Here is a 19,754-nt window from a genome sequence, read left to right as displayed (position 1 = left end):
CTTAAGAGAATCATATCTGGAGATGAGACGTGGGTCTATGATTACAACGTTGAGACCTTCACGATTGGTCAGGAAAGATTCTCTAAGACCGAAAAAATCTTGTGAGGTCAAGTCAAATGTCAAAGCTGTGTTTTCTTTGACTTTGAAGGATTAGTCCATGATGAATTCATGCCACAGGGACAAACTGTTAACTGATGGTACTATCAGAACATTTTACGATGCCTGTGAGAAAATGTGAGAAGGAAAAGACCTGAAATGTGTCGAGACAAGTTATGGCACTTGCATCGTGACAATGCACCTGCACATTCCTCCATGTTGGTGCGTGACTATTACACAAAAAAAGAAATCACTGTGCTGCTTCATCCTCCGTTTTCTCCAGAACTGGGCCTGCGGACTTTTTTTTTTTTTATTTCCAAAGTTGAAAACCCTGTTGAAAGGATGAAGATTTGCAATGATAGGGCAAGGTAAAAGAAAATTCGCAGACGGCACTTCTCGCAATCCAGCAAGAGGGATACTAAGACTGCTTCTGGAAATGGAAATGGCATTGGGAGCAGTGTATAAATTGTGGAGGAGAGTATTTTGAAGGATACCTTACACAATAAGAAAAGGTAAGTGTAGAAAAATTTTGTGGACAAAGTTGCAGAATTTTTTGAACAGACCTTGTTCATCCTCACTCTGCTACCTACTCCAGCCCTATTAATGGATCTCCTACCCATCAAAGCTAGGCCTCCTGTGGAAGGAGATGTGTAGTGTGCCAACTTAGCTGCAACCAGAGTGTGACGTTGTGTATGGACAAGAACACTGACAAGTTGTCTCCCCACATGAAAAGCCACTGCCAAACTGTGGCCTAGAGACAACTGAACCATCCAGTCACTGAGCATGCCACCTGACATGATGTGCTTCAAACAATGACTGCTTCATAGTCTATGCCATCTTGATTCTTCCCAACAATACCAGATTTTCTGAATTGTACAGATGGGAACTATCCATCCAACATATCCTTTGTTTCCATAATCCCTGGGCTACAATTGTAGGTAGTCCCTGTCCTCCACTGCCTCTGTCCCCTTCCCTTCTCCCACTTTAGCCCTACATACCCCATCTATCCAGCCAATACACCTGTACGGTGTATGTGTGTGCAGAATGTGAGTTCAAGGTGCAAGACTATGCTTCCACTGTGCTTGCCGTCTAGGGTGGACAGTCCTATCATCTGAAAATGGAATGCTCGAAAAAGTGTGAAGGAAGTTGAATATCATTGCTTCCCACAACCTAAGTGACTACATTGACATTTGTCGGCTTTTCTGGAACTACATGCGCCAAGCAGTTCTGGTGAGCATAAATCCCAGCTGCAAATCTCTAGTGTGAGCTATGCACGTATGAAAGTGTGTTTTTTTTATTGATATGTGGTGAAGGACTTAGTCTGATAGCTGAATAATGTATAGCAAACTTTTTTCAATGTGCCTGTCTGCCAGTCAGTGCCTTCTCTATGTTGTGAGTAGCAACCTATGCATTTCATTCTGCTTAAGAAGGTCGTGACACAATTTGGCAAGTTTTGGAATCCAGATCTCTTCGTTTTCAAGCATTTTATGTATTGCCACCTACTATTTTCTGAATTGTAGCATGCATAATGTGAATGTGGGTATTCGAATAATATTGCTAAACGACATATTAATGGGCTATTTGCAGACCTATTCAAAGACCTTCCCGTACTCTAAAGGCATTGCCTCCAGTGCCAGTTTTTAAAGAGACTCCGCAGAAACCTGTGGAAGTGCCTGAATCTGGAATAGGATCACTAAACAAGATTGAGGATTTGTATTCATTTTTGAGAAAACCAGCAGTTACTTCTGAAGAGCGATATAATGTATTGGAAGCACGTGATAAGTTGATGCGAACAAGTAAGTATTCTCAAATAATTTTCATTGTCTGAAACATAATATTTTGCAGTTCAATTTGTAAACTTTTTCTGCTGAAGTGGGTGTTGTCAGAAACAAGAAAAGTCTCCAAATTTGATATCCTAAAGTTTGTCTGATATCCCATGTTACAGAAAATGTGAAAGCAGCAAGCTTAGCTTTCGCAGAAAAAAATGTTGGAACATGTCCAGATATGTGTCCTGAAAAGGAACGGTATCACAGAGAAGCAAAGCACCAAGTATTCTGCTATGAAATGGATTCAAAATCTTCGAAACAGGTAAATTTTGTTATCATAAAAGAAAAAAAAAAAAAAACTATCAGGCTGCATGCATATTGTGTGTGTATTTATGATGGTGTTTGCATGCATGCATACGTGGGGTCCCTCAACACTTAACTTGAATATTTATTTACTTTGATTTTATTCTTTACTGATAAATTTTGTTTCAAAACATGACAGATTTTACCCAAAACTCATAAATTGGCAACTTTTAATTTGTGAAACATAAGTCATTTGTGAACAGGTAGATGGTATGTAACATCCATCCAAAGATGCATTTTATCCCATATGAATTACATAAACCAGGAACCCAAATTTTTGTCACGACATGGTGATGCACCATCACTAATAAAATATAATGTGCAATAATTGTGATAATAATAGATATACTACCACAGTTGTTGAGTTTTGGCAGTCTGCACATGACAGTGGCAGAAGAAAAGCTCGAAGTTCACATTGTTTTCCTCAGAGATATTTTTTTGTTGGTATATGAAATGGCATTTGTGAAGATGAGACACAAAAGATATCATACTAAAAAAGCATCTGAAAGGTGACAAGGAAAATACACAAATGTGTGAGAATGGAAGAAAAATGAAGAGCAGTTTCAGAATTTGCAGAGAAATATTAAAACAATGCCACTGAAATGTAGGGATGAAAGAGTGCGCAAAGAGATACTGGGAGTGACATTGAAGATTTGGCATGGATGAGTTTTAAGTTCAGGATATCCAAGTGGTGCATCACGTCTGACAATATTATGATGATTTTTGAATTTGGACTTTTTTTTCATACTCATTGTCCCACAAAACAGCTGTTCTGGTTCCAACCATAGCATACATTATCAAATACAGTGTGTGCCAGTCAAACGTGCATTTTTTAAATGAGTGTAAAATAAACACGAATGCAGATATCAAAATTTTATTCATACAATCTTATTCTACGTTAAAAAGCATTTAAGAAACATCAACACATTTTTTTCATTGTTTGAAAATAACATCAGCAAGATGGTGTCCTTCTTGATCATGGCATTCTCGTAGATGATTTACAGAGCTGTCCATATCATGACGGAGCATATCCTGAGGAATTCTCTCAATTTCCAGCCAGATTCTTGCTTTGAGATCATCAATGTTACAAGGTCTTTCCATACACTTTGCTCTTAAGGTAACCCCATAAGAAAAAAATCACAAGCTGTTAGGTCGGGTGAACAGGGGGGGGCAAGCAATGACTTCCTTCTTGGTAATCACCCAATTAGGGAAAACTTCATTGAGAACATTAATGTTCATGCGGGCTGTGTGACTTGTTGCTCCATCTTGTTGAAATAATGTTTCATCATTCACTGCATATTGACAAAGCTGAGGTATTAAGAATGTCCTTAACATTGTTGAATAGCACTAAGTATTCATGATAACAGATTGCCCTCTTTTGTTCTCAAAAAAATTAGGGCCTATTATTCCCTATGAGGACATTGCAGACCAGACTGTTATCTTTGTTGAGTGCAGGGGTTTTTCATGGAGTTGGTGAGTATTCTGATCACTCCAGTATCTAAAGTTCTGTTTGTTCACTTACCCAGTGAGATGAAAATTTGCCTCGTCACTCATCCAAAGGTTGTGAATAAGCTCCTCGTTTTCTTCAATCATTTGCAAAAGACTTTCACAGAAATGCTGTTGGACCACGAAGTCGGTATTATTCAAAGCATTAACCACTTGGATTTTGTATTGTTGGTGATGTAAGTCTAACCTCAAAATCCTTCAGACAGTCGTGTCAGAAATTCCAAGTGCAACACTCTATCTACTTGCTGATCTCCGGGGTCTTCTTCCCACAGCAATTCTTACGTGTTCCACATTCTCGGGAGTACGCACTGCCTTTGCTCTGCCACCTCTTTTCCTTGTTGTTTCACTGACGGTTTCAAAGTTTTTGACCCAAGTTTTTATTGAGTTAACGGAAGGTACCAGCCTATTACGATTAATTTGAAAATGCGCTCAGTAATGATGCTGAGCAGCTACATAGCTACTGCTTTGGTAGAACGCTTTCATTGCAAGCGACTGTTGTTGCTTAGCCCACTGCTCCACGGCTATAGAAATGCTTTGTGTCAGGGAATGCAGTGGTGACCTTGGTTACTCCCCCCCACCCCCCCGCCACAACTACTTCCAGCTCTTCCGCACACTAATAATAAATGCAGGTTTGACTGCCGCACCTGTACTTATATATGCAAGCACTTTAGTAAAATATCAACCCTCATTAATGATTAGTAGATTAGTGGTTTCTTGTGACCATTCCAAAGCTTGCAGTTGGGGATGAGTTAACACATTATCTGTTAGCATAAAATCCGTTGGTGACCACACTGGACACCTGAGTGGTTTTTTTTTTCACTTTTCAGGTCATTTAGGCATATACAGTTAATTGTAGTTATTTATATAATAAATGAAAGCTAAACAGACAACGAAAACAGCTAGATGTGGGCTTTCAAGACCTGAAAGCTGGAAAGATGAGAAAGTACTACATACTAGTACATTTATTGACTTTATCACAACAAAGACTTTTGTATTAACAATGGGATATCATTATATGAAGCTGCAATTGCTTCAGTACACACACACACACACACACACACACACAGTTTCCATTTTCATTTTTTGTTATCAACACCTCAGATACTTTTTCACAGGCTCACTGTTTTATAAATCCATTTCATGTATTTTTCATGCATAAATTTGAAGTTTTTACCTCCAGCTCTGATTCCCAGATTTATCTCCAGTCTTCGTCATTGTTCAGTTGTAGTGATCATTCACTGACATCATTATCGTTATTTTTCCATTCCTGAATTTACATCCCACTCCTACCTGACCCCTGTTCCATATACCTATGAGACTCCCACTCCCCCTCCCCGCAATGGCTTAACTATAAAAATTTCTATTTCTTGAGGCCACGCTTCGCTCCACAAAGACCTGCAAGTTGTTTGATTCTGTGCATCCTTAATCCGCCTAGTGATACAGAAACAGATTTTAATCTCATGGGTAGATCTGAATTAGCTCTGCTTCCTATGCAAAAGACTCCTATTATACATCCCAATTTCGTACAAATCATTTCTCATATTGCAAGTCATACCTCTCCAACAGCTAAAAGAACATTCCAAATACCACCTTAAAAATCTACCCAGTTTACAATTTCCTTACTCTCTTATTGGAATACCACTATTCAAGACATATGCTATTCCCAGACAGCTTCTTCCCCGTTCTCACCATAGGATCAGACCCTACCTTGATGATCTCTTACATTTGCCACATTCCCTGAAATGTCTGCCTAACATCTCACAAAACACAGGCAAGCGTAACTCACTATTTGTAACCTATCCACTAACAACCTTAAGCCTACATAAAATTTGGTCCTTTTCAAAAGCCTCACATCCAGCTGCTCATCTTCCATGAATTTCTCACCTTGAACCTGCCTCATCTTCTTTTCTTAGCACCATTCCCAGTAACATGAACTTTTGACAGGATGTAGAACAGCCATCAGTCTTCTGACTGGTTTGATGTAACCCACCATTAATTCTCTTGTACCAATCTCTTCTTCGCAGAATAGCACTTGCATTCTACATCCTCAGTTATTTGTTGGATGTGTTTCAATCTTTGTCTTTTCCATACAGTTTTTTACTCTTTGCAGCTCTCTATAGTACTGTTGAGTTTGATACTTTTTGACTTCTATTGACCAGGAATGCCCACTTTGCCTGTGCTAGTTTGCTTTCTATGTCCTCCTTGCATTATCCATAATATGTTACTTTGCTTCCAAGGTATCAGAATTCTGTAACTTCGTTATGGTTACAAATTTCATTTTAAGTTTCTCTCTATTTTCATTTCTTCTATTCCTCATTACTTTTGTATTTCTTGTATTTCACCTCTGTGTTTTAACACTGGAATTCCTCGTCCACTCTTATTGTCGTCATCCTCAGTTTTAATGCCACAAAAGGTTATTTTGACTTTTCTGTATGCTGAATCAGTCCTGACGACCATTCCTTTTTCGATTTCTTCAAATTTTGCCTGCGGCCAGTTCACATTAGCTTCTCTGCCCTCCGTGTTCATTTAATTTCTAAGTGAACTATGTTTCTGTTTTCCTGTCTTTGTCTGAACATTTTTACACTCCCTCCATTCATCAGTCATCTAAAGTAGTTATTCTGTGACCCAAGGTTACTTTGCCATTTCCATGTAACTATATTTGTCTATTCTATTTTTGTAATTGCTATTTTTGTAGATGTCTACTACTTTTCAAGTAATCTTTCGTATTCATTATTACAGTACCGCTCTTCTTTTTACATGGATTCTTCCAGGTGATTCTCTTAAATTTCAGCTTACTCTTCATCATTACTAAATTGTGGTCTGAGTCTATACCTGTTCCTGGGCTTGCCCTACAATCCAATATCTGATTTGGAAATCTCTCTCTGCCCATGGTGTAATACAGCTAGAATCTTTCCATATTCCCAAGCCTTTTAGTAATATACCTTCTGCTCTTGTGATTTTTGAACAGTGCATTTGCTATTATTAGCTGAAATTTATTTTCGGAACTCAGTTAGTCTTTCTCCACTCTTATTCTTACTATCTAGTTCATTTATCTGATAACCCTTTCTTCTACTCCTTTCCCTACAACCACATTCCAATCCCCCATGGCTTTTAGGTTTTCATGTCCCTTTACATACTGAATTACCCATTCAGTATCCTCATAGGTTTTTTCTACTGCTCTATTTTCTGCTTGCGTTGTTGGCAAATGTACCTGAACTACTGTTGTTGGTGTTGGTTTATTGTCAATTCTGATAACGATTCTAGCCCTGAACTGTTCACCGTAACTGATTATCTCCCCTATGTTCCTATTCATAATGAATGCTCTACTTGTTTTACCATTTTCTGCTGCTGTTGATATTGCTTGATATTCATCTGACCAGAAATCCTTATCTTCTTTCCATTTTGCTTCATTGACCCCCACTATATCTAGATTGAGCCTTTGTATTTCCCTTTTCAGATTTGTTAGCTTCCCTACTATGTTCAGTGTCTGACGTTTCAAGGTCTGACTCGTAGAATGTTACCATTTTACAATTACCATGAAAGGTTATACAGGGAGGCCATAGACATTGTAAAGCACCCCAGGAATTTCAGTAAGAATGAGGAGGATGTGAAATTGGATGTCATCTGGATTCTGGTGCTGAAGGAGATGTGTACCAGTCTTCCACCATAGGGTGATAGCAAAATTGAATGATGACAGTTGACTGTGGTCAATTGCACTTGCATTTTAAAAACATGACGTCGCGCCACTGCGCAGAAGCACATGAAAGTGGAATTCTGCTGTAGTTAATAGCGAGCTAGGGTGTGAATCGGACATTCAAAGAAGCTGCCATCCCCCATGAAAATATCTTCTGCAGATGGGGATGAAATGTGGGGTTTTGATGTGAAATCCATTCGACCTTGGCATAATAGCTCGAACCATTTTATTAATTGTGACATTTCTGGCTGTGAAAGTTTACATTTTACTACAATGTTACCTTTTTTTTTTGGTTATTCAGTCTTTTTCTTGTGGTCACCTCCTCCTTGGCAGCCCCTCCTGGAGATCTGGAATCTTTTGCCACTGAAAAGATCATCATGACACTTTCTCGGTCACGGGTCCAATGTTCTGTGGAAACATATTGTGTGTCTTTAATGCAGTGGTTTCCATTGCCTAGTGCATTATCATGCCATTGCTTCTTCAGCCATTTGTAGGCAGCTTCCCTCCATAATGGCAAGAGGTTGCCCTGTAACTCTGACTGCTCCTCCACCTTGTTTGACAAGGCCATGGCAGAACAAGGATGAGTTTTTATACTGGGATCCTTTGGCCACCATTACTGATGATTTTTGTTCAGGGCGTTTTGACTGTTAGTCGAACATACTACTTTTTGACCCCTGTGTGTACAGCCGTAGACAATCTTCAAACAGGCCCCGAATTGATCATCCTTCCTTGAACTAAAGGTCACTTGCAGCTGTCTTCTAAAACAGGCAATGAATTGATCATCCACTCTTAAGTTAAAGGTCACTTTCAGCATCTTCTACTTACAATCCCAGCTTTAGTGACCTTATCCCTTAAGTCTAGCATTATCTCCAATCCCTACTAAAATCCTTAGGGCCATCTCATAACCTCTCCCTAAAATGAATCCTTTGCCTCCTTACCCTAAGCCCATACCTAACTTCTGTATGTTTCCTGTATGTTTGACCATTGTAGCTGGTTACTGTGCATCCAAGCCTTAGTTGACCGACACCTCCAACCTATTGCTTGCTGTTCTTTTCAGGTGACTGCTAAGGAATGATGGGCTGGTCTACTGGTGTATCCTTTTATATTAATATCAGTGCCTTCATCCCCATGCCTGCAGACTCAGTCTTGGTTTTCTTCAGCCCAAGCATCTTCAAGGGCACTGACCTCCCAACACATTTATCTCTTAAAAAACCTTCATCCCTGTAACATTTGTCAACCACTGATAGTATCTTCACTTCTACAATAAGCAGCCTCTCCCTCACAGACCAGCCAAGTGCAGTGACGAGCACAGCTACCCTTCAAAACTATTCCACAAACAAATCTGCCATGCCATATCCAAACAAGTTCCTAATCCTTTGTCTATGCTATAACTCACTTCAGCCTTTTCCCAAATTATTGTCTACCACTTTTTATTTTATTTTACACATCTAGTTATGTAGGACCAAATTGAAGAGCAAGTCTCCAATGTCATGGAACGTGTCAGTACATGAAATTACAACATAAAAGTAACAACAGATAAAATAAAATGCTTATGAACCAAAAAAAGACGAGCTATAAGTTAATGTGAATGCAATCAACGATATATCACAGGTATCAGCTTAATTTTTCAAGGAACTCCTTGACAGAATAGAAGGAGTGACCCAGGAAAAGCTCTTCAGTTTTTATTTGAAAGTGTGTGGATTACTGTTAAGATTTTCAAATTCTTGTGGTAGCTTATTGAAAATAGATGCTGCAGTATGCTGCACACTTTTCTGCACAAGAGTCAAGGAAGTCCGATCCAAATGCAGATTGGATTTCTGCTTAGTATTAACTGAGTGAAAGCTGCTTATTCTTGGGAATAAACGAATATTGGTAACGAGAAATGACAGTAAAGAATGTATATATTGAAAGGCCAATGTCAGAATACTCAGACTAATGAACAGGGGTCGACAAGGGGTCGCGAACTTACACCACTTATTGCCCGAACCTTCCTTTCTCAGCCAAAATATCCTTTGAGAATGGGAAGAGTTTCCCCAAAATACACTACTGGCCATTAAAATTGCTACACCATGAAGATGACGTGCTACAGAAGCGAAATTTAACCGACAGGAAGAAGATGCTGTGATATGCAAATGATTAGCTTTTCAGAGCATTCACACAAGGTTGGTGCCGGTGGCGACACCTACAACATGCTGACAAGAGGAAAGTTTCCAACCGATTTCTCATACACAAACAGCAGTTGACCGGCGTTGCCTGGTGAAATGTTGTTGTGATGCCTCATGTAAGGAGGAGAAATGCTTACAATCACGTTTCCGACTTTGATAAAGGTCGGATTGTAGCCTATTGCAATTGCGGTTTATCGTATCGCGACATTGCTGCTTGCATTGATCAAGTTCCAATGACTGTTAGCAGAATATGGAATCGGTGGGCTCAGGAGGGTAATACGGAATGCCGTGCTGTATCCCAACGACCTCGTATCACTAGCAGTCGAGATGACAGGCATCTTATCCGCATGACTGTAACGGATCGTGCAGCCACGTCTCGATCCCTGAGTCAACAAATGGGGACGTTTGCAAGACAACAGCCATCTGTACGAACAGTTCGACGATGTTTGCAGCAACACGGACTATCAGCTTGGAGACCATGGCTGCAGTTACCCTTGACGCTGCATCACAGACAGGAGTGCCTGCGATGGTGTACTCAGCGACGAACCTGGGTGCACGAATGGCAAAACGTCTTTTTTTCGGATGAATCCTGGTTCTGTTTAGAGCATCATGATGGTCGCATCCGTGTTTGGCGACATCGCTGTGAATGCACATTGGAAGTGTGTATTCATCATCGCCATACTGGCGTATCACCTGGCATGATGGTATGGGGTGCCATTGGTTACACATCTCGGTCACTTCTTGTTCGCATTGACGGCCCATAGCTCTACCCTTCATTCGATCCCTGTGAAACCCTACATTTCAGCAGGATAATGCACGACCGCATGTTGCAGGTCCTGTACGGGCCCTTCTGGATACAGAAAATGTTCAACTGCTGCTCTGGCCAGCGCATTCTCCAGATCTCTCACCAACTGAAAATGTCTAGTCAATGGTGGCCGAGCAACTGGCTCATCACAATATGCCAGTCACTACTCATGATGAACTGTGGTTTCGTGTTGAAGCTGCATGGGCAGCTGTACCTATACACGCCATCCAAGCTCTGTCTGACTCAATGCCGAGGCATATCAAGACCGTTATTACAACCAGAGGCGGTTGTTCTGGGTACAGATTTCTCAGGATCTGTTGTTGTTGTGGTCTTCAGTCCTGAGACTGGTTTGATGCAGCTCTCCATGCTACTCTATCCTGTGCAAGCTTCTTCATCACCCAGTACCTACTGCAACCTACATCCTTCTGAATCTGCTTGGTGTATTCATCTCTTGGTCTCCCTCTATGATTTTTACCCTCCACGCTGCCCTCCAATACTAAATTGATGATCCCTTGATGCCTCAGAACATGTCCTACCAACCGATCCCGTCTTCTGGTCAAGTTGTGCCACAAACTTCTCTTCTCCCCAATCCTATTCAGTACTTCCTCATTAGTTATGTGATCTACCCATCTAATCTTCAGCATTCTTCTGTAGCACCACATTTTGAAAGCTTCTATTCTCTTCTTGTCCAAACTATTTATGGTCCATGTTTCACTTCCATACATGGCTACACTCCATACAAATACTTTCAGAAATGACTCCCTGACACTTAAATCTATACTCGATGTTAACAAATTTCTCTTCTTCAGAAACGCTTTCCTTGCCATTGCCAGTCTACATTTTATATCCTCTCTACTTCGACCATCATCAGTTATTTTGCTCCCCAAATAGCAAAACTCCTTTACTACTTTAAGTGTCTCATTTCCTAATCTAATTCCCTCAGCATCACCCGACTTAATTCGACTACATTCCATTATCCTCGTTTTGCTTTTGTTGATGTTCATCTTATATCCTCCTTTCAAGACACTGTCCATTCCATTCAACTGCTCTTCCAAGTCCTTTGCTGTCTCTGACAGAATTACAATGTCATCGGCGAACCTCAAAGTTTTTATTTCTTCTCCATGGATTTTAATACCTACTCCGAATTTTTCTTTTGTTTCTTTTACTGCTTGCTCAATATACAGATTGAATAACATCGGGGAGAGGCTACAACCCTGTCTTACTCCCTTCCCAACCACTGCTTCCCTTTCATGTCCCTCGACTCTTATAACTGCCATCTGGTTTCTGTACAAATTGTAAATAGCCTTTCGTTCCCTGTATTTTACCCCTGCCACCTTTAGAATTTGAAAGAGAGTATTCCAGTCAACATTGTCAAAAGCTTTCTCTAAGTCCACAAATGCTAGAAACGTAGGTTTGCCTTTCCTTAATCTTTCTTCTAAGATAAGTCGTAAGGTCAGTATTGCCTAACGTGTTCCAGTGTTTCTACGGAATCCAAACTGATCTTCCCCGAGGTTGGCTTCTATTAGTTTTTCCATTTGTCTGTAAAGAATTCGTGTTAGTATTTTGCAGCTGTGACTTATTAAACTGATAGTTCGGTAATTTTCACATCTGTCAACACCTGCTTTCTTTGGGATTGGAATTATTATATTCTTCTTGAAGTCTGAGGGTATTTCGCCTGTTTCATACATCTTGCTCACCAGGTGGTAGAGTTTTGTCAGGACTGGCTCTCCCAAGGCCGTCAGTAGTTCCAATTGAATGTTGTCTACTCCGGGGGCCTTGTTTCGACTCAGGTCTTTCAGTGCTCTGTCAAACTCTTCACGCAGTATCGTATCCCCCATTTCATCTTCATCTACATCCTCTTCCATTTCCATAATATTGTCCTCAAGTACATCGCCCTTGTATAGACCCTCTATATACTCCTTCCACCTTTCTGCTTTCCCTTCCTTTCTTAGAACTGGGTTTCCATCTGAGCTCTTGATATTCATACAAGTCGTTCTCTTATCTCCAAAGGTCTCTTTAATTTTCCTGTAGGCAGTATCTATCTTACCCCTAGTGAGATAAGCCTCTACATACTTACATTTGTCCTCTAGCCATCCCTGCTTAGCCATTTTGCACTTCCTGTCGATCTCATTTTTGAGACGTTTGTATTCCTTTTTGCGTGCTTCATTTACTGCATTTTTATATTTTCTCCTTTCATCAATTAAATTCAATATTTCTTCTGTTACCCAAGGATTTCTACTAGACCTTGTCTTTTTACCTACTTGATCCTCTGCTGCCTTCACTACTTCATCCCTCAGAGCTACCCATTCTTCTTCTACTGTATTTCTTTCCCCCATTCCTGTCAATTGTTCCCTTATGCTCTCCCTGAAACTCTGTACAACTTCTGGTTCTTTCAATTTATCCAGGTCCCATCTCATTAAATTCCCACCTTTTTGCAGTTTCTTCAGTTTTAATCTACATGTCATAACCAATAGATTGTGGTCAGAGTCCACATCTGCCCATGGAAATGTCTTACAATTTAAAACCTGGTTCCTAAATCTCTGTCTTACCATTATATAATCTATCTGATACCTTTTAGTATCTCCAGGGTTCTTCCATGTATACAACCTTCTTTCATGATTCTTAAACCAAGTGTTAGCTATGATTAAGTTATGCTCTGTGCAAAATTCTACCAGGCGGCTTCCTCTTTCATTTCTTAGCCCCAATCCATATTCACCTACTATGTTTCCTTCTCTCCCTTTTCCTACACTCGAATTCCAGTCACCCATGATTATTAAATTTTCGTCTCCCTTCACTATCTGAATAATTTCTTTTATTTCATCATAGATTTCTTCAATTTCTTCGTCATCTGCAGAGCTAGTTGGCATATAAACTTGTACTACTGTAGTAGGTGTGGGCTTCGTATCTATCTTGGCCACAATAATGCGTTCACTATGCTGTTTGTAGTAGCTTACCCGCATTCCTATTTTCCTATTCATTATTAAACCTACTCCTGCATTACCCCTATTTGATTTTGTGTTTATAACCCTGTAGTCACCTGACCAGAAGTCTTGTTCCTCCTGCCACCGAACTTCACTAATTCCCACTATATCTAACTTTAACCCATCCATTTCCCTTTTTAAATTTTCTAACCTACCTGCCCGATTAAGGGATCTGACATTCCACGCTCCGACCCGTAGAACGCCAGTTTTCTTTCTCCTGATAACGACATCCTCTTGAGTAGTCCCTGCCCAGAGATCCGAATGGGGGACTATTTTACCTCCGGAATATTTTACCCAAGAGGACGCCATCATCATTTAATCATACAGTAAAGCTGCATGCCCTCTGAAAAAATTACGGCTGTAGTTTCCCCTTGCTTTCAGCCGTTCGCAGTACCAGCACAGCAAGGCCGTTTTGGTTATTGTTACAAGACCAGATCAGTCAATCATCCAGACTTTTGCCCTTGCAACTACTGAAAAGGCTGCTGCCCCTCTTCAGGAACCACGTTTGTCTGGCCTCTCAACAGATACCCCTCCGTTGTGGTTGCACCTACGGTACAGCTATCTGTATCGCTGAGGCACGCAAGCCTCCCCACCAACAGCAAGGTCCATGGTTCATGCACTCAAATTGCGTGAAAATGTAATCACATGTCAGTTCTAGTATAATATATTTGTCCAGTGAATACCTGTTTATCATCTGCATTTCTTCTTGGTGTAGCAATTTTAATGGCCAGTAGTGTATAATACCATACATCATAAGGAAATTAAAATAAACAAAGTAGACTACTTTTTGTGTCGAACTATCACTTAATTCATATACTGTTTGAATAGTAGAAATGGCAGCATTAAAATTTTGAACAAGATTCTGAACATGAGCTTTCCACGACAGTTTACTACCTATCTGAACACCTAGAAATTTGAGCTGTTCAGTTTCACTAATCATATGCCCATTCTGTGAAATTAACACGTTGGGTTTTGTGGAATTGTGTGTTAGAAATTGTAAAAACTGAGTCTTGCTGTGATTTAGTGTTAGCTTATTTTCTACAAGCCACAAACTTACATCATGAACTGCACTATTTGAAAGAGTGCCAACATTGCACACAACATTCTTCACTACCAAACTAGTGTCATCAGCAAACAGAAACATTTTAGAGTCACCTGTAATACTAGAGGGCATATCATTTATACAAATAAGGAACAGGAGTGGTCCCAGCGTTGATCCCATTGGCACCCTCATTTAATCATGCCACCCTCAGGCCCCACATCATAGCCATTCTTACATGACCTTCCACTATCTATTGTTAAAGTAAGAGGTAAACCAATTGTGAGCTACTTCCTGTATTCCATAATGGTCCAACTTCTGCAGCAATATTTTGTGATCAACACAATCAAGTGCCTTAGTTAAATTGTAAAAGGTACCTAGCATTGGAAACCTTTTGTTTAATCCCTCCAGCTCCTCACAGAGAATATAGTATTTTCAGTTGTTAAACCATTTCTAAAACTGAACTGTACATCATCCCTTTCTCCCCTTTTTATAATGCGGCTTTACAACTGAGTACTTCAAACGTTCAGGAAACTGATCATTTGTAAAGGAAAAATTGCAAATATGGCTAAGTACAAGGTTAATATGTGCAGCACAATATTTTAATATTCTGCTAGGTACTCCATCAAATCCACGAGAGTTTAATTATTGACTCAATCTCCCCCTTGTCATTGTTACAGAGGAGTATTTAAGACACGAGTCTCAGAACGGCATTTTACAAGAGTGTTGTATGATTCGCTGTGGAACTAAGTTTTTATTTAAATTATCAGCAATGCTCAGATAGTGATTGTTAAATACTGTACAGATATCTGACTCACCAGTAACAGAAATATTTTTGCTGCGAACTGACTTTATGTCGTCGACCTTGTGCTGCTTACCAGACACTTCTTTTACGACTGACCATATGGTTTTAATTTTATCCTGTCAATTAGCTGTTCTACTTGCGTACCACATACTCTTTGCCTTCCTAATAACATTTTTAAGCACTGTGCAATACTGTTTGTAATGGGCTACAGTAGCTCGATTGTGACTACTAGCATTTTGATATAATTCTCACTTTGTTCTACATGATATCCTTATCCCATTAGTCTGCCACCTAGGCTGCCTTTTACTGCTAGTAACCTGTTTAGAACGTTCTGATGGAAAGCAGCTTTCAAAGACAATGATAAATCTGTTACGGAAAGCATTATACTTGTCATCTACGTTATCAGCACTATAAACATCCTGCCACTCTTGTTCCTTAACGAGGTTTAAAAATCTCTCTGTTGCCATTGGGTTAGCTTTTTTACATAGTTCGTATTTATATGCAACCTTTGTTTGAGTACAAAAATGTTTTAGTGTTAAAATTTGTGCAGGCCAGTCACCCTTTGCCCATCTAGTAATGAAGAATGAATAAAAAGTTGTCTACAGCTGTGCTACTGTTCCCCTGCATCCTGGTGGGGAAAAAACAGTCGGCATCAGATCATATGAATTTAGGAGATCTTCCTTTTTCTTGCACAATTACATATAAAATTAATATTGAAGTCACTACATATAACCAAGAAGTCAGAGTTGGGGGACCTATAAATAACAACAATTAGGAATTTAGTTTCACTAAATTCAAATGCCCCTTCACAGCATTCAAATACCTGTTCAGTGCAGTGGCATAATGTGTCTATGGACTCAAATGGAATGCTGATTTTAAGGTACATGGTCACTCCCGTACTCCGCAAAAAAGTCCTTGAAAAACAGGCAGCTAATGTGTATCCTGGTAAAGGAAGCCTCTGAATTGTCAAATTATTTAAGTGGTGGTCTGATATACCAATAATGTCAGAGTCAACATCTGTAAGCAGCTCATTAACTTTATCTCTAATACCTCTCATATTTGGATGAAATATGCTAAATCCTTCACTACCTGGATAGCTGACCTCCTTTGAAGGTGATTCCTTTGTTAGAGGGACTTCCTTTAAGCAGGCATACCTATCAGCTGACTACAGTCTACAAGCCAACTACTACAGGAATTTTCCCAGGAGCGATCTGACCACCACACACTATGCTGTCACCTATAAGCTTTTCCATCCTCCCCTTCCCACACCTGTTGTGGTGTGGGCTATACCTAGAGAAACCCAATCTATTGATAGACTCAGCTGGCACCACTGCAATTTGAGCCATGCCTTCTGCTATTAGTGCCTTCTCCAGCAACATGTTAAAATGCCTAACAGCAGCATGAAGATGAGGCCGATCTTGACACTGGAACAGTTGCACGAAGTGCACATTAATGCCACTAGTGTGAGAAGCTATCTTTATCAGGTCACCATCTGCATCATACTCCTCATCCCTATCAAAACTATTCCCAGCTCCACCCACGATCACTACCTCATCGTCTTTTGTAAAATTCCTACATAACTTCCCTACGTCAACAGTCATCTGAGCCAATCCTACGCTTGGCTTCACAATGCTGGTGACCTGGTACTTACTCCTCAAGACTTCGTGCAACTGCTGGCTCACACCTCTGCCATGTGAACTACCTAGCAGCAGAAACTTCTTTCTGTTAGAAATTGCAACTGACCTAGACTTCCTAATTGCTGAGGACTGCTGCAAGTTTCCTACACCTACAGCTAGCAAGTTTCCTACACCTACAGCTACAAGAGGCTCTTCTCCTCTTAGCTTGTACAGTTGGTCAAATCTATTGGTTATACACAAAGTACAACTGTCTGAATGTCTCCTCCTCCTAGTTGCCTTCTTACCAACTGCCAGTCCCCATTCCCCAGCACCCTTCACCCTCCTCATCCTATCTAGTTTCTCCTTTGTGTTTTCTAACCTCACCTGAAGGGCACAGATCTTACGCTCCTGCTCCTGTATCAACTTATGCAACTACCTCTTCCTACACCCCCACCTACCAGCTTCAAAGGAGCATCCAGTACCATTCAAAATTCAAATACCTTAACTGCATGCTCTGTCAGCACTTCAACTGCCTTTCATCATGCTCTGAAATGAGGAAAATCGTTCCCAGTCTTCTTTCTTTCTCCCTCAACCACAAAAATCCAGTCTGTGAAATATCTTTGTCCATCTTTAACCACCCCTATTCCTGTCCCTTGCCACAAGAGTCATACTCATGTGAAATACTCAGGTGCAATATTTGTTCTATGTGCTCACCCAGTATATTTTATTCTAGTCCCATCACAGGCATGTCCTGTCCCATCAGAGATGTGAAAACCAGTGAATGCAATTGTATATCAGCCACTATGTGGTTTCTGTACAGCCATTTAAATGGAAATGACCACCAAAAAGCTATCGACCTCAATGATGGCCACAGCCAAACCGAGACCAAGCGCAGTGTTGACTCTACAAAGGTAGTGCAGGCCACTGAGAATAATGTATATGACTTCAGTGCTTGTTTCATGACTCATACCATCTAGATTTGCCCGCCCCCCCCCCCCCCCCCCCCCGTCCTTTCCCCAATTTTCAATACCGAACAGATCATCCACTCAATAAGAGTTTCTGTTTCTCTGAAGCATACAGATGGGAATAGTTCTTACAATGCAACTTTTTATACCACAGTCTCTCTGGCATCAGTCTCATCTAGCCCCTTTCCCACACCCACCTCTGCCACAGTCCCTATACCCTGCACCACACCCCTCCTATCACTTCATTATAGTTCAGTTTGTCTGTTAATACAGTGTACTCCCAATTATTCAGAATAATGTGGGATAGAAGATGCATGAATAATCAAGAAACATAACTAATAGAAATACTTCCAAACATGTATTTGGGATGATGTGTACTGGATGGGTAGCAGTGGCAGCATTGGTGGCTGACATCTGTGCACACTCAGGCAGGGCTTGGCACAGGCATCTTCTGCTGCCAGTCTGGCTTACTAGCTTAGCATCTGCCACTGCCCCTAGTGACCAGCAGCCCGCCCTGCCTGGTCCCCATGTGTGCGATGCGTGAGCTTTTGTGATGCATGTGCTTTTTTCGTTTTCTTTTTTTAGGTGCATGAATAATTTGCAGATCGGATAATACACACATGAATAATCAGGAGAACACTGTATCAACAACCATACTATAATCTCCCCCTTCCTGTGTTCTGTGCTGTGACTCGCATCAGCCCTTCCCCAATATTTTGTGTACTATGTGTAGTTACCTCTGCCTGCACTAGTGCAAGATGGCCAGTGCCACATTCCAATCCCATTTCCTTGTAGCCTGTCACGTCCCTGGCCATTACCCTGCCTTTGCTTACACACACACACACACACACACACACACACACAAACCTATAATGGTTACTGAGGAGAATCATAGGATTATTGGGTAACAAAATTAAAAGAAAGAAAGAAAGAAAGAAAGAGAGAGAGAGAGAGAGAGAGAGAGAGAGAGAGATAGTGTGCCAGGAAATGAGTAATTGTGCAGTACTGGAGGAGAATCCCTTAACCTTTATCTAGTGTGAACATAAAGCTGTGTGTAGTGTTTTTGTCATTATAATTATACAATTGTAAACTTATTCTACATCATATGATTAACTCTGTGTATTAAGGGATTTATATACTTAAAAATAGGATAAGCTATCCACTTTTTACACTTTCTGTTAACCTACTTTACCCTTACCTTGATCAGTTTCCTTTTTGGTGCATTGTACATTTATCTTGTCATATAATCTAGCTTTAAAAGAGTGCAGCTGAACTGACAATTGAAAGTTTGTGTCAGGTCCAGTTATTTTATCATTAGGATATCTGGGAAAATGTATCCCCTGAACCCAACCTGAATTCCCAATATCGCCTGTTACTCCCTCCTGTATGCAAAACAGTAGTATGCAAAGCTTCTACCATCTCATGAATGCAGAGGAACAGAGGCAGAAGGCCGTGGCTGTTTTTTACTCTGTTAGCGCATATTTTACTTACAATGTGGTCAGAAACAGTCTGAAAGCTTGCAAGGATGTTCAGGATAAGTTGTGCTGAGAAATAATTGCTAAGAAAAATATTTGATACGTTGTACCATTTCCAAGTTAATTAGTGCTGTTTTGCGTGCAAATTCATGTGGCTCGCCCTGCACAATTAGTGTCAGATGTTCTCATAGTGTAGTTATAGCACAAGAGACTGCTCAGCCTTTGGCTCAGGTTCATTCCTTATTACTGTTCCATGTCCAATTTTTGTATCACTCTCTTGTTCAGATTTGGGAAACCAAAAGAAGAGCACATTTGCTGACACCATCTCCAGTGTGCTGCTTGAGTTTGTGCATGCAACAACTTGATTGGCTAACTTTAATGGCAATTAACTCCGAAGTGGCGCAATGTATCGAATTTTTTCGTAACAATTGTTTCACAGAACAATTTATCCTGCAGTGCCCTTACACACTTTCCAGAC

At 40.4% G+C, this 19,754-nt stretch overlaps 1 protein-coding gene across 3 annotated transcripts in view; it reads left to right on the top strand.

Annotated features, from left to right (window-relative positions):
* The window catches only part of LOC126254070 (germinal-center associated nuclear protein), a 301,140-nt gene that overhangs the window by 32,293 nt on the left and 249,093 nt on the right, over window positions 1–19,754 (top strand). For all 3 annotated transcript variants that reach the window (XM_049955281.1, XM_049955282.1, XM_049955280.1), the window contains exons 4-5: window positions 1,684–1,892; window positions 2,042–2,184. In XM_049955281.1, coding sequence (XP_049811238.1) covers window positions 1,684–1,892; window positions 2,042–2,184 — 352 coding nt within the window. The remainder of the gene's footprint in view (window positions 1–1,683; window positions 1,893–2,041; window positions 2,185–19,754) is intronic.

This window comes from Schistocerca nitens, chromosome 1 (genome assembly GCF_023898315.1).
Source record: "Schistocerca nitens isolate TAMUIC-IGC-003100 chromosome 1, iqSchNite1.1, whole genome shotgun sequence".
NCBI lineage: Eukaryota > Metazoa > Arthropoda > Insecta > Orthoptera > Acrididae > Schistocerca > Schistocerca nitens.
This window is presented reverse-complemented; position numbering and strand designations above follow the sequence as displayed.